Here is a 16,901-nt window from a genome sequence, read left to right as displayed (position 1 = left end):
TTCTTATTCTATATGTTTTCTTTATTATGCTGGAACAGTTTGTGCCCTCAGTCTCTTGCCTTGGCACCTGGGTGGCTTGCCGCCTACAATATAGCTGATAAGCTAATAATGCAGATAACAGAATCATTTAAAAAATGCAATTCATTTAAAAGGAAGTGCTATGATTTGAATGTCCCTCCAAAACTTATGTTGAAATGTAATTGCCATTGTAACAGTGTTGAAAGGTGGGACCTTCAAGGGGTGATAAGATTATGAATATTCTTCCCTTATGAATAGATTAATGCTGTTATCACAGGAATGGGTTAGTTATCTTGGGAGTGGGATCCTGATGAAAGATGAAGTTTATCTCCCAGCCTCTCTCTACCTCACATGCTTACTTGTCCTTCCACCATGTTATGATGCAGCAGGAAGGCCCTGGTGAGATACGAAAGCCATGTTATTGTACTTCTGGGCCTCTGGAACTGTGAGAAATAAATTTCTTTTCTTCATAAATTACCCAGTCTGTGGTATTCTGTTATAGCAGCAGAAAATAGAGTAAAACAGGAAACAAAAAGCAAAACAACAACAAAAGAAATAGCAAGATAGTAGAATTAAAACTTTCCATACTGAGTTCCATTAAAAGTAAATGATCTACTAATGCTGAAACTCTATACTCATTAAACAATAACTCCCCCATTCTCTCCTCCCCCAGTCCCTGGAAATCACCATTGTACTCTCTCTCTATAATTTTTGCTACTTTCAGTACCTCACATAAGTAGAATCACACGGTATTTGTCTTTTTATACCCAGCTTATTTCACTTAGCATAATACCCTCTGCTGCTGTAAACATGGGTACACAAATATTTCTTCAAGACCTGTTTTCCATTCTTTTGGGTTTATAGCCAGAAGTGGAACTGATGGATCATATGGTAATTCTATTTTTAACTTTTTGAGGAACTGCCATACTGTTTTCTGTAGCAACCATGCCATTTTATATGCCCACCAAGAGTTCACAAGGCTTAGTTCCAATTTTTCCACATCTTCACCAACACTTGCTATTTTCTGGGGTTTTTTTGTTTGTTTGTTTGTTTTACAGTAGACATTGTAATGGATAATGGCTGTAGGGTAGTATATCTCACTGTATTTGATTTACATTTTGATTAGTGATGTTGAACATTTGTGAATGTGTTTTAAACTACTGTACATCTAAGATGGTTAAGATGGTAAATTTTATGTTATGTGTATTTTACCAAAATTTTAGAAATTAGGAAAAAAGTAATCTATCCTCAATGAGAAACCAGTAATCAGAATCCCACACCATATAAAAAGCATTATAGACCATGACCAAATGTGATTTATTCCCAAAATACAAGAATGCTTCGACATATAAAAATCAATCAATGTAACGCATTAACAGAATGAAGCAGGGGAAAAATACATGATCATCTCAATTGACGCAGAGGAAGCATCTGACAAAACCCAACACACTTTTATAATAAAAATATACAACAAACTAAAAATAGAAAGGAACTACTCAAACCTAATAAAAGCCATATACAAAAAACCCACCACTAACATCATATACAATAGTGAAGGACTGAAGGTGTTTCCTCTAAGATCAAGAACAAGAGAAGGATGTCATTTTCATCACTTCCATTCAACACTGTATTAAAAGTTTTAGCCAGGACTAAATAAGGCAAGAAAAATAAATAAAGGTATTCAAATTGAGAAGGAAGAAATAAAATTAACTCTTCACAGATAACGTGATCTTATATGTAGAAAACTCCAAACATTCCACACTAAAAAGAAAAAAAAAACTGTTAGAATAATAAATTCAATAAAGTTGGAGTACGCAAAATCAACACAAATAAATCAGTTGTGTTTCTCTACACTAACAATTTAGAACAATGTGAAAAGGACTTCCCATGGTCATGAATTGAAAGATTTAATATTGTTAAGATATCAATACTACACAAAGTGGTCAATAGAGTCAACATAATCCTTATCAAACCCCAGTGATTTTTTTTTTGCAGAAATAGAAAAAGCTATCCTATAATTCATAAGGAATCTCAATGCTGAATAGCCAAAACAATCCTGAAAAAGGTCTCACTTTCCAATTATGAAACTTAATAAAAAGTTACAGTAATCAAAACAGTGTGGCATAAAGATAGACATTTAGACCAGTGAAACAGAACAGATAACCTAGAAATAAATTTGTTCATATATGGCCAAATAATTTTTGATGAGGCTGACAAGATCATTCATTAAGAACACTATTTTCAAAAAGTAGTGCTGGGAAAACTGGATATTCACATGCAAAAGTATGAATTTGGACCCTGTACTAATACAAAAATTAACTCAAAATGGATCAAAGACCTAAGCATAAAAGCTAAACCTATAAAAACTCTTCAACAATTCTTTGCATCAAAAGACACTACCAACACAGTGAAAAGGCAACACATGGGATGGGAAAAATATTTGCAAAACATATTATCTTAGTAGGAATTGATATCTAGAATCTATAAATAACTCATACAACAACAACAACAACCGACCTGATTAAAAATGGGCAAAGGACTTGAATAGAAATTTCTCCAAAGAAGATATACAGATGGCCAATAAGCACACAAAAAGATGCTCAATATTACTAAGCATTAGGGAAATACAAATCAAAACTATAATGAAGGCCGGCATGGTGGCTTACACCTATAATCCCAGCACTTTTAGAGGCTGAGACCAGCAGATCACCTGAGGTCAGGAGTTGGAGACCAGCCTGGCCAACATGGTGAAACCCCATCTCTACTAAACATACAAAAATTATCTGGGCATGGTGGTGCACACCTGTAATCCCAGCTACTCGGGAGGCTGAGACAGGAGATCGCTTGAACCTGGGAGGCAGAGGTTGCAGTAAGCCAAAATCGCGCCATTGTACTCCAGCCTGGGCAACACTCCAAAAAAAAAAAAAAAAAAAAAAACCAACTATAATGATATTCTATTTTACCCATGTTAGAATGGCTACTATCAAAAAGACACAAAATACCAACCGCTGGTGAGGATGTAAAAAACTGGAACCCCTGTAATATCCTGGTGGAAATGAGTGTAAAGTAAATATAAAACAGTACGGCAATTCTTCAAAAAATTAAAAATACAACTATATGGTCCAGCAATCCCACTTCCAGATCACACAAAAGAATTGAAAGCTGGGTCTCAAGGAGGTATTTGTGTACCCATGTTCATAACAGCATTATCCATAAGACTTAAAAAGTGAAAACAACCCTAATGTCCATTGATGGATAAATGAACAAAAGATGGTATGGATATAGAGTACTATCCAACCTTAAAAAGGAAGGAAATTCTGACACATGTTGTAACATAGATAACATTGAAAATACTATGCTAAGTGAAATAAGCCAGGCACAAAAAAGATATATACTGTATGATTCCACACATGAGTTACTTAGTCAAATTCAGAGACAGAAACTAGAATGGTGGTTGCCCAAGACTGAGGGGAGGAAGGAATGCAGAGTTACTGTTTAATGGGTACAGAGTTTAAGTTTGGGAAGATGAGAAAGTTACAGAAGTGGATGGTGGTATACCAGCTGTGCAACAATGCGAATGTTCTTAATGCCACTGAAATTTACACTTAAAAAATGGTTACAATGTTAAATTTTATGTCATGTATACTTTGCCACAATAAATTTTTTTAATCTACAGTTTGGGGGCACTAAAACTTATAGAACTACAGTATTTTGTAAATTACATCTGGTACCAACTTGCTACAGTTACAATGCCTGCATATGGTTTACTGAATGTTTAGTGCTTCTTCACTTCCAACATTAGCTTTATGGTTTATAATTTCTATGTATATCACTGCCAGCTGCTCAAGTAACTGCACTTTCCCTGTTTCCTACATTGCTGTGGCTACTAAATCAAAAACTATAAAACCAAAAAGAACTATAATCATATTAAAATGTTTTTAAGTGATTTTAAATGTAAATTTTTATCACACCCTAACAAGAAATACTAATGTGGCTTGCAGGAAGTCAAGCGCGGAGACATATAATTAAACATTTCATGGGCAACTATTAAACTACTACTAAACTAAGTCCGTGTGTGTGTGTGTGTGTGTGTGTGTGTGTGTGTGTGTGTGTGTTGGTGAGAAGGTTACTAGGAATGTTTACAGTTGTTAGCAAAGTGGTCCTGGCTATGGGACTGGGTTGTGGGGAAATTATATAAGGTATTAGACTTCAGAACATTTTACCACACTTTAAAAAATCTCTACTGATTAAAAAAATACAATTATATCAATATATGAAAAGATCACATGAAATGGGTGAAGTTTCTCTAGGAAATTCAAAGTTCACAAACTTGGCTGTTTATGTAGAACTATTAAGCTACTTCTGAATTACTTTTTCGTGACATTTTCAATTAAACAATGCATTTGTGGAATATTACTTTATATTGTATAGTACAGCAGCCCAAATCACAGCACATTCGTATCATAAGAAATTAGTACTAAGGAATAAAAATGTGCCTAATGTCCTTATCTATTTACCTCCCAAACACAGGCACTTCCCAACTAAGAAAATAGGAGAGAGTAGTGTATCATAAAATACCAAAAGCTTGAAATATTGCTTAGGCCTTTGGCTGACTTTACAAAACAGGCAAGATTTGAGGGTGTCACAAGAAAACATTTCAGCTCGAGGAATAATCAGTTTTGCTATTCATTCGTTCCACAAATATTTTTTAGGTGCTTTGTAATTCATTTATACCACAAGTATTTTTTATAATGTCTATTACATGTAAAGTTCAGCGCTACTGCTTTGGTGATTGCGAAAAGGCTATTCTGGTATAAAGAAAAAAAATGGTCTTGGATTGTGCTCAGATCCATCATCTGTCTAATCATAAAGTAAGTTATTTAACAACCCTTATAAAGACTACTAGGAGGATAACTTGAGATACGGATGCAAGATCCCAGCACAGTATCTACACATTGTTCAACAGATACGTGCAGAACTTAAGAAAGATGATACAAACAAAAATTCTGGCCTCAAAAGCATACTATCTGTTACAGCAGATGAGAAATGAACATTATTTTAGTGCTAGGTAAAAAGCAATACACTGTTAAAAAGAATAAAATGTTTAAAGAATTCAATAAGGAAACAAGTACTTCACCTTGAGAAGAAGCAATCATTTGATCTGGATCTAAAAGCACAGGGATGATTTGGCTATGCAGGGATCAGGAGAGAAAAAACAAGATGAATAATGTAAAAATGGAAAAATATTTTATTAAAAATGTATAACTGAGGAAATCATAGAGCATCAAAGAAAGACGAAGCAACTCCATTTGGCTACAACAAGATCTACATGGAAGAATTTAGAAAGTTGAAAATTAAACGTAAACTGGAACTAGGGCTAGATTATAAATGGCATTCAATCTCAAATTAAGGCATTTGAAATAAAAGCATCTCAACTATGCGAAGGAAGAAAACCTGGTGAAAGTACATAAAATAAATTAGAAGATGGAGAAAGGATATGTGGATAGACAGTCAGAAGGCTAATACAGCAGTCCAGGCAAGAGATAATAAAGACCTAAACTAAGTAATAATAAGAACTGGAGAGCAAAGAAGTGATACGAGATTTGACTGCAATGGGTCAACAGAAATGGTTGTTGGAAGCAAAGTAGAGGAACAATTACAAGATAACCTACATGACTGGAAGGATGAAGATATTGTTAAATATAAATGGGGGAAAATATCAGCTAATGAGACTAGCAAGTCAAGTGCAACAAGAACTCCTTCATTATAGTGAAATTCTAACTTACTTTTACTTGCACATATGTGTGTCTGTAGATAAGACAGGTATACATATATTCACATAGATGCACTATGGTTTTTTGCAGAAAGAATTATACACAAATAAATTGTACATAGCTTATAACTGGTATCTTGACAGTTTTGAAACTTGTCAGGAAAGAATGTTTAAACATAAGTAATAAAATGTAACAAATACTGAAAAAGTGTATCTACTTTAGAGAAACAATATGCTTAGACAAAGATAGTTTCTCTAAAGATAATCATATTCCATTCTATTCAACTCTGACACAAAGAACTAATTTTACTCATTATTGAAAGAGCTCTTTAATGTCATAAAAAAGAGTGTAATGTTTCAAAAGTTCAAGCCATAGTTTACACTTACTCTCTGTAACTCCCATTTCTCAATAAGGTGTTCCACTTCACCACCAAGAACTGTGGTGTTAGAGTCATTCAAGAGCAGGAATCCATTTTTTACGTCAACAGTGCCTGAGAGCTTAACTTTAGTTCCAGGTGGTGTGTTCAGGCTAAAGCAAAGAGAAAAGTGTTAAAAACATATTGAAGCTGAGAACACATGGACACAGGGTGGGAAACAACACACACTGAGGCCTGTTGGGCGGTGGTGTAGTGGGAGGGAGCATTAGGAAAAACAGCTAATGCATGCTGGGCTTAATAGCTAGGTGATGGGTTGGTAGGTGCAGAAAACCACCATGGCACATATTACCTATGTAACAAATCTGCACATCCTACACATGTACCCTGAAACTTAAAACACACACACACATACACACACACACATACACACACACACATTTGAAGCTCTTTCCCAAAACTGGAATTCAGTCTTGTATTATGACCTAATCAGGTTCTTCAAAATGCACTAACACCAAAACTAATTTTTCAGGAGGCTGACTATATCATATGAATAGACCACCAGAGAGGAAGTTAGAAGACCAGGAACAAGATTCTGTTTTTTTTTTTTTTTTAAAGACAGAGCCTCCGTCACCCAAGCTCCTCAAGTGCAGTGGGCAGTGGCACAATCTTGACTCACTGAAACCTCTGTCTCCCGAGTTCAAGTGATTCTCCTGTCTCAGCCTTTCGAGTAGCTGGGATTACAGGCATGCGCCACCACGACCAGCTAATCTTTGTATTTTTAGGAGAGACAGAGTTTCACTATGTTGGCCAGGCTGGTCTCCAACTCACGACCTCAGGTGATCCACTCGCCTCAGCCTCCTAAAGTGCTAGGATTATACGCGTGAGCCACTGCACCTGGCCAAGATTGTCATTTTCTATCTCAATGACAAAGAAATGAGCTTTAGCCTTCACTTGCAAAAGAAAAAAAAAGGTGGACAATAACTACATGTCACTAAGTTGTGATAAAGACATGATAAATAGAATAAAAATATAAAATACTTTTCAACTATGCTATGCTATATAAAGATTTGACATTTTTTTCCTCTGAGCTTTAGCTGTGCACAGAAAAAATACTGTTTTTTTGTTACAAAATTGAATTTCAATACAGAAGATATCTGACCAGTAATAAACCTAAAAATTTAACATCTATATGAGCCATAGTGATTTATACAAAATAATGCTCTTTTTTTGTTCACCATCAAGTCAAAGACCAAATGAAAGTTATTTATGCACTAACTTTAAAAGGATTTTTATATGCTAATTTTTAAGCTATTTATACACTAACTTTAAAAGAACATTTCTATAGTAGGCTAACAGTATCAGATTTGGGGCAAACATTACACCATGACTCCTCTTATAGAAAACCAGAGACAAAATGTTTACCCTCTTAACCCTCTGGCAAAGGAAAACAAGGAAAGAAATCCATTCTGTCACTTAGGTCTGTTCTAAAATAAAAGCATACACACCAAGCCCCACCCCATCTCTTCTCACATACAGCAAGAAGTACTGCAAATAGTACTTCTAAGGTAAATACTTAGGATAAATTAGAAAATTATTCTGAAATGGCTTTGCATTGTTCACATCTTAAAACCTCATAAAATTCACCACATGCTAATATATGCAAGAGCAAATCAGTAAGAATGCTAATATCACTGGCCTTTTTTGGAGAAAGATAATTAATAAAATAATTATTAACAAGAATAGAGGATGTCTGATTTTAAAGCTTCAAAGAGCCCATACAGAGTAAGATAGATTATATATTAAAAATTATTCTGTACATCTTGCATATACACAATTTTTATACATCAATGCTATCTCAATAAAGCCATTAAAAAATTATTTTGAGGGCCCCAAGCTTAATCATTTTTAGTGATCAATCACAACTGACAAACGAATGGTCATGAACAGCCTTGCCTAACCTAATCCTTAAGTAGAGAGCTGTGGTGGTAAACGTAGTAAACTTAGAACCATCTATTACCGTTCAAGATCAGCAACAGCTGAATACAATTACAATAGTGAAGAAGCATTCCCAATTCCAGACAATCAGCAAATTCAGATTTTCATAACTCTTACAGTCAATGTACAAGGATAAATAAAAATAAGGACCAAGGACACCAGGCTACTGTACTCTTTACCTCCAAAGAAATTGCTAATGAATTAGATCATTTACCTAAGACCTATGTAGTCAAGTTATTTGAAGCTGGACCTACAATATCACTGGAACAATTGATAGTCTGACCAGATTAAATTCAAGTTGTATTCCCACAAAAGGAATTAGGGGCTAAATTCTTATTTTTGTGTTGTCATAATTATACATATTTTGGGAGTACGTGTGATATTTTGACACATATATACAATGTGTAATGATTTTGACACATATATACAATGTGTAATGATCAAATCAGGGTAAATGAGATCTCTATTACCTCAAACATTTATCTTTTCTTTGCGAGAACATTACAAATCTACTCTTCTAATTATTTTGAAATATTCAATAAATTACTGTTAACTATAGTCACCCTATTATGCCACTGAACACTAAATCTTATTCCTTCTATCTAACTGTATTTTTGTACCCATTAACCAACCCCTCCTTATCATTCACTCCCCACTATCCTTCCTGGCTGCCATTTTACTATCTCCAGATCAATTTTTTTTAGTTCCCACATGAATGAGAACATGCAATATTTGTCTTTCTGTGCCTGGTTTATTTCACTTAATACAATGCTCTCCAGTTCTATCCCTGTTGTTGCAAATGACAAGATTTCATTCTTTTTTATGGCGGAATAATATTCCATTGTGTGTGTGTGTGTGTGTATATATATATATATATATACACACACACACACATACATATACATACATACATACCACGTTTTCTTTATCCATTCAACCAATGATGCACACTACGTTGATTCCATATCTTGGGTATTGTGAATAGTGCTACAATAAAAACGGGAGTGCAGATGCTTCCTCAATATGCTGACTTCCTTTCTTTTGAATATATATCCAGCAGTCAGACTGCTGTGTCATATGGTATTTCTATTTTTAGTTTCCTTAGGAACTGCCATATTGTTTTCCATGGTGGTTGCACTAATTTACATTCCGATTAGTGGTGTTTGAGCATTCCCCTTTCTCTGCATCCTCAATAGCATTTGTTATTGTCTTAGTCTATTTGTGTTCCTATAAAGGAATACCTGAGGCTGGGTAATTTATAAAGAAAGGTTTATTTGGCTCATAGTTCTGCAGGCTGTACAAGCAGCATGGCATCAGCATCCAATTCTGGTGAGGGTTTCAGGTTGCTTCCACTCATGGCAGAAGGCAAAGGGGTATATGCAGATCACATGGAGCAGCAAAAGAGAAAAGAGGGAGGTGCCAGGCTCTTTCTAACAACCAGCGCCCGCAGGAAGTAATAAAGTAAGAATTCACTCACTGCAAGGATGGCACCAAGCCATTCACGAGGGCTCTGCCCCTCCACGACCTAAATACTTCCCACTAGGCCCCACCTCCAACACTGGGGATCAAATTCCAATATAGGGTTTAGAGGGTCAAATATCCAAACTATAGCAGTTATTTTCTGTCTTTTTGGTAATAGGCATTTTAACTGTGTGAGATGATCACTCATTGTAGTTTTAGTGATGCTGAGCATTTTTTCATATGCCTGTTGGCCATGTGTATGTCTTCTTTTGAGAAATGTCTATTCAGGTCTTTTGTCAATTTTTAATTGGATTTTTTGTTTGTTTTTGTTTTTTGTTATTGAGTTATTTGAGCTCCTTATATATTCTGGATATTAATCTCTTGTCAAATAGATAGTTTGCAAATATTTTCTCCCATTCTATAGGTAGTCCCCTCACTTTGTTCATTGCTTCCACTGCTGTGCAGGTTTTTAGTTTGATTTAATCCCAATTTTCTATTTTTACTTATGTTGCCTATGTTTTTGAGGTCTTATCCAAAAAATTTTTGCCCAGACCAATGTCTTGAAGCATTTCCCTAATGTTTTCTTCTAGCAATTTCATAGTTTTAGGTCTTATATTTAAGTCTTTTTTTTTTTTTTTGAGCCAGAATTTCGCTCTTGTCACACAGACTGGAGTGCAATGGTGTGATCTCAGCTCACTGCAAACTCTGCCTCCTGGGTTCAAGCAATTCTCCTGCTTCGGCCTCCCAAGTATCTGAGATTACAGGTGTGTGCCACCATGTTTCACCATGTTGGCCCAGTTAGTCTTGAACTCTTGACCTCAGGTGATCCGCCCACCTTGACTTCCCAAAGTGCTGGGATTACAGGCATGAGTCACCATGCCCAGCCACATTTAGGCTGATTTTTGTATATGGTGAGAGATGGGAATTTCATTCTTCTACATATGCTAGTTTTCCTAGCAGCATTTATTAAGAGACTATCCTTTTGCCAATGTATGTTCTTGATGCCTTTGTTGAAAATGAGTTGGCTCTAAGTATGTGGATTTATTTCTGGGTTCTCTATTCTGTTCCATTGGTCTATGTGTCTGTTTTTATGTCAGCACTATGCTGTTTTGGTTACTATAGATTTGTAGTGTAGTTTGAAATCAAGTAACATGATATCTCCAGCTTTGTTCTTTTTACTCAGGGACTAAAATTATAATACAATTTTTACTATCACCTTCAGAACCATAATTAATTCTTATTCAGAAATTACATTTTGGTTTAGTTAATATTTTCATTGGCACCCAAAGGTTCCTTTAATCTCACTTCATTGCAATAATTAAAAAAAAACCTAGCAAGAGGCAGGGCAGGAGGTAGGACAGAAGAGTGGAAACAAGCACCTCAGAGAAATGCAAAGCCCATGTAAGGTAACACATCCATGTTAGCACCTGGTTTATCCCATCTAGAGAGTTGTTTCACCTTCCTTCTAAGATAACTATAAACTTATTTTGTATAATGTCTTTCAAATTGTTTACCTGTAAGAACTATTTTGTCAGCTGCCATTTTTATGGCACCAAAAGTAGGCATGCTGCTTCAATGATGAGTGAAAAGCATATGACGATAATTTTTTCAGTTTTCAAGCTGCAATAAATTCAACAAGGGATGACAGTAGACAGCACTGGGCAGATTGGGCAGTGACACTCAGGGCTGACCTTGTGTTTTTATTCCTCAGAGAAATATACAGCCATAAAATCAGAGAATGAGCCATTACATGGCAAGTCTTTCTTCTGAGTCATCTGTGAGCTCCCTTGCAAGGGGTGTGACTGAATTCATCATAGGAATTTGAAAAGCTGTTTCTACACAAAAGTACGATTCCTACTCTTCCAAAAGAAGAAAACATAATCACAATGTCAACAAATCTCCCTTTGTGTATAGAAATCAACATTTTAGACAAACATATCTTCTGAGGAGGGGGCCTCATTTACCAGAGGCAGACACCAGATGAAAGAAGAAAAAAGAAGGGAAATCACTGAAAAGGTCATACAAGGCCTCAACCTACCACATTTCCTCTCACATACCCCCTATTCTAAATAACCTAAGCTCCACCAAATGTAACTTCTCACTCTTTGTGTTGTCAGAACACTGTGTCTCTGCATGTGCTAGTCCCTCCCTGCACCTTAAAATACCTACTCATATTTTAACCCCACTCCTGGTTACCCCAGGCAGAAGTAATTTTCGAGACTCTTAGTCCTTTCAGTTTATATATGTCTTACAATATTTGTAAGCCTATGTGCCTACTTCATTAGCATATGAGCTACTAAGAGGCTGAAATCTAAACCTCATTTACCTTTGTACCTCCAGCACTAGATTAAAGGGCTGGAACACCTGATAAATGCCTGTTCAAGAGAAAAGTATGGTATACGAGTTTTATATTAAGTGAAAAAGCTCAGAGGAGCCCGAGCTGCAAACGTGAATGTATAAAATGACAAAGAAGACCAAAAAAAGCAGGTGGGAGGAGGGCTGCAAATGTCTAGTGAAAGTTTCCACCTCAGAAAACAGAGCTCAGAATGGCCAAATGGAAATATCGAGAATAGAGGGGACAATTTCCCTTCCTTCTCATTGTTTTCCTCCATTCCATTAGGCATGGCTCTAAAAGTTTCTTATTAAAATAACCAAACGAAGGGTTTGGAAAATCATTCCCAATGCTTTCCTAGGAAATGACTAAAGTCAATCACAAACCTCCCTGACTTCAATCATTTCCTAGGAAAATTCATTAGCCTATAAAACTCTGCAAGAACATTCAACAGTGTGATGAACACACTATTATACACACAGCTACTGAACTGCCAAGGATGAAACCATATTTTTAAAAATTCTGTTTGTTCCAATAATTGAGTGACCTAAAGTATCTGATAAAACTGAAAAGATTACTTTCATATAAGAACAACGTAAATTTGTTTTTACAATTAACATTCAATCAAGAAGTAACTATATACTTAACTATTTTTTAATTTATTTTTATTATATATATATATTTTTTTGAGACACGGTCCCACTCTGTCACCCAGGCTGGAGTGCAATGGCATGATCTCAGCTCACTGCAACCTCTGCCTACCAGGTTCAAGCTATTCTCCCATCTCAGCCTCCCAACTAGCTAGGATTACAGGAACCCGCCATCATGCCTGGCTAATTCTTGTATTTTGTAGAGACAGGGTTTCACCATGTTGGCCAGGCTGGTCTTGAACTCCTGACCTCGGGTGATCCGCCCCCCTTGGCCTCCCAAAGTGCTGGGATTATAGGCTTGAGCCACCACGCCTGGCCATATATTCTTAACTATTTTTATACAGGTGAAGCAGAAATGCAGAAAAGCTCTAGAATTTCATCTGAAAAATTGTAACACACAATTAAGGGTCCATTCCTCCTTTTCAAAATTCTTAAATTATTCCAATTGAATAGCACCTTCAACACTCTGTAACAAATACACAAAATAAAGTGCCAATCACCTTATTTTTGACATATAACTAAATTCTACTGCTGTGCAACTTATATGACCATCAGTCATCTGTAATCGCAGCATCCTTGGTGCAGCCTGAGATTCTTCATTATCCTTTGGTGCAGCAACATTGCGAATTTTTTGAATTTGCAAAACACATGGACCTTCGAGCTGTCAAAACAGAAAAGAATAAAAATCACTTTCTAGTCATGAAAATCTATTCAGGGCTGTGTTTTCACTTATAGTGTTTCTCTTTTCCTTAATAGTCATGCTTTATGATTTATAATAACTTCAATTAAGACTGAAACTGAAATTATATATTACCAAGTTTTTTCTTTGTTTTGGTATTGAAAGAGAAAACTTCAAAAAGGTCTCCTGAAGAACAATTTTGTTTTAATAATTCTGCATTCATTTTCAGAAGGTAATGAGAAAAGAAAACCCTACGAAAACAGTTATATTTCTGGATGAAAGGTATATTTATTGCTGTTGTTAGTCTTACGCACTCTAAATCATACCCATAAATCCCGCTTCTCTCTCCTTTTACATTAAGGGACATTTTGAAAATAAAGAACTTTGCAGTTTTCTAAGGGAATCAGATTTATGGCAGCAGTCCAAAAGAATGCTTTCTGGACTGGGTGTGGTAGCTCACACCTGTAATCCCAGCACTTTGGGAGGCCGAGGCAGGTGGATTATCTGAGGTCAGGAGCTTGTGACCAGCCGGGCCAACATGGTGAATCCCCGTCTCTATTAAAAATACAAAAATTAGCTGAGTATGGTGGCATGCACCTGTAATCCCAGCTACTTGGGAGGCTGAGGCAGAAGAATCACTTGAATCCAGGAAATGGAAGTTGCAGTGAGCCGAGATCAAGTCATTGCACTGCAGCCTGGATGACAGAGCGAGACTCCGTCTCAAAATAACAAAAGAGTGTTTTCTGTTCAAAGACATCAAGTTTAAAGTGCTCCCTCTCCTGGTATACATGAAGCATACAATACTACCAAAACTATAAAAAGTTCAAGAAGTATGAGTTGTAATTGACATATTTTCACATTTTCCTTTTTAAAATAAAAATTTTAATTTAACTTTGATATTAAATCTAATGCTGTATTATATGTGTTGGCCAAATTTCAGTCAAAGACAAAAATAAATATACTTAGAGCAAAGTTGAGAAATAACAGTAAAATCTGCTTACGTGTCTGAAAAATAAATTTAACTAAAGTGGCAACTTCTACATCTTTAAGTAGTATCATACCTTTGGGGAAAAAGGCTGTTTTAAAAATAGGCTTTTAAGTAAAATCTTTCTGTGCATATTAATTTATATTTTCAGCAAAGAGAAATGTGAAATAATTGACAAATATTTACAGTACATTTCCTGAGCAAGCATGTTCCTAAGTTGAAAAGTTTCTACTCCATATTTACCAGTATTTTGCCTAAAAAAGGAGTAATTTTGTTATTATAAATTTAGGCCTAGAGAATATAATTGGAAAAGATAATCTAAAATTTCATCTAATTTTCACTTATGTAAAAAAAATTCCAAGTTGAAGCAAGTCCGAAACTCTTAGCAAGTATAGATAAGCTGCTAATTCAGGATGAACTTTTTCTTTGGCTTTTGTTAATGCCATTAAAATAAGGACATTTAAATTAAATCATAGGCATGTTATGGTTATTATAGCTCATAATTCTGTTTATTTTGGTATCCCATATTTTTAGCCTAGGCATTGACAAATATCTAGCCTATGCTGTCCAATACAATCCTCCAGCCACATGTAGCTATTTAAATTTTCACTTAAATTAAAATTAAGTGAAATTAAAAATTGTTCAATCGTACTAGCCATATTTCAAGTGTTCTATATATGGAGAGCACAGAGTTAGACCACTTTCATCATTGCAAAAAAACCATCACACAGTTGGTGATGATCTAGGCCTATGTGTTCCAAAATGAGACTCATGCATCCTAGGCACCACACTTCCATTCAAATGTAGGAGGGAAACATTTGTTTTTATTTAATGTTTAGTAGTCAAAAAAACCCAACTTTACCAATATTCGATATCCGGAGCAACAACGGCACCCTTATTCAATCCATACAACACAGGTCACCAGGCATCTTCATGGAATTTTGGGAGTTCTATGTCCCCTGGGTGTTGGCATGACACCTCCTCTTGTTTGCTTTCAATGTGTTGTACAAACTGCCTTTTCTTTGTACAGTTAAATGGACATACGTATTACATTACCTAGTTTTACTCACTATTGCTCACAAAATGGACACGTCACTTTAAAAGATTCTGTCAAAGGAACACAAATTGAAGACAATGCCATTGATGCAAACACAGGGCAGGAATAGGACTATTTTGGTGATCTCCTACATCTGGTTGACTATGAGAACAAAGATCTGTGGAATGAAGGATAAGGAGGAACACCCGCCCCCAAATGCTGATTTCCAAGCAAGCAGCAACAGCAAGTTTACTTATTTAATTAATCCAACTCCTGGCCTCTCCACCTCTTTTAGTGGGTTAAATAGTGGCTCCACCAAAAGACAAGTCCACCTAGAACCTACAAATGTGACAATCCTCCAGCCTTGTTTGGGAACAAGGCTCTTTTCAGATGTAATTAGGGTAAGGATCTAAAGATGAGAACACTGTGAATTACAGTGGGCCCTAAAGCCAACGATGAGTGTCCTTAGAAGAGAAGGGGAAACAAATACAGAGAGACAGAGTATAAAGACCATTTGAAAATGAAGGCAGAAATTAAAGTTATGCATCTACAAGCCAAAAAAGGCAAAGGACTGCTACAGCTACCAAAAGCTAGGTGAGAAGCATGGAACTGATACTCCCTCAGAGCCTCCAAAAGGAACCAACCCTGCTGACGCTTTCATTTTAAACTTCTGGCCTGCAAAACTGTGAGAAAATAAATTTCCATTGTTTTAAGCCACCAAGTTTGTGGTAATTTGTTACAGCAGCCTCAGATAACTACTATACCCACTTACGGAATGAGTTACCTGACTGCGAAGAAAATACTGTATATTGGCCTCAGCCTCACTCATCTTCCTCTTGAGATCTAGCCTAGCTAGGGAACATGAGGGAGGGGGCACTTATTCAGCCTCCTCACTGGATCGGCACTTCCATGAGTGAGTGTACAAGCCTGCATGTTCTGTGGTTCAGTTAATGCGTCCATTTGGCTGTCCCACTAAGCCACATCTTCAAAATACATTTTAATCAGTAATAAAGTTATTTTGGCCCACATATGCCACTCTTGTACTTGTTAAGTGGTTCAAAAGCAAAGTAGAAAAGGAGGTATTATTTATTAGATCCTCCTGAGAAACCCACAGATTTTACAGAATCTCTTGTCACTTCTTAATTTGAATCATCAAGCCGTAAGTTAGTAGTTCCACAATTCAGAAATATTCTATGAGTAAACCAGTATATATAATGATTTTTTTCATTATTCTGCTTACAATGTTCAGTTTCTTATACTCCGTAGTTAAAACATAGGGAAGTAATAGACCTAGATAAAATATACATAATAAATTTTTTTAAATGTTATGGTTCTAAGATCCTAAATCCTGAATCTAAAATCATCTTAAGGCTGGGTGCAGTGACTCACACCTGTAATCTCAGCACTTTGGAGGATGGAGGTGGGTGGCTTGCTTGAACCCAGGAGTTTGAGACCAGCCTGGGCAACATAGGGAGACCCCATCTCTACAAAAAATACAAAACTTAGCCAAGCATGGTGGTGTGTGCTTGTAGCCGCAGCTACTTGGGAGGCTGAGATGGCAGCATCTCTTGAGCCTGGGAGGTGGAGGCTATAGT

The 16,901-nt window shown here is 36.1% G+C and overlaps 1 protein-coding gene across 12 annotated transcripts in view; it reads right to left on the bottom strand.

The window, feature by feature from the left end:
* TDRD3 (tudor domain containing 3) overlaps positions 1–16,901 on the bottom strand; it is a 181,991-nt gene that overhangs the window by 104,124 nt on the left and 60,966 nt on the right. For all 12 annotated transcript variants that reach the window (XM_058437965.1, XM_058437964.1, XM_032150984.2 and 9 more), the window contains 2 exons: positions 13,107–13,267; positions 6,179–6,320 (listed from right to left, as the gene is read on the bottom strand). In XM_058437965.1, the coding sequence (XP_058293948.1) occupies positions 6,179–6,320; positions 13,107–13,180 (216 nt within the window). In that variant the 5' untranslated portion in view covers positions 13,181–13,267. The remainder of the gene's footprint in view (positions 1–6,178; positions 6,321–13,106; positions 13,268–16,901) is intronic.

Source organism: Hylobates moloch, unplaced genomic scaffold (assembly GCF_009828535.3).
Source record: "Hylobates moloch isolate HMO894 unplaced genomic scaffold, HMol_V3 SCAFFOLD_4, whole genome shotgun sequence".
NCBI classification, from domain to species: domain Eukaryota; kingdom Metazoa; phylum Chordata; class Mammalia; order Primates; family Hylobatidae; genus Hylobates; species Hylobates moloch.
The sequence above is the reverse complement of the archived record's forward strand: the minus strand, read 5'-3'. Positions and strand labels throughout refer to the sequence as shown.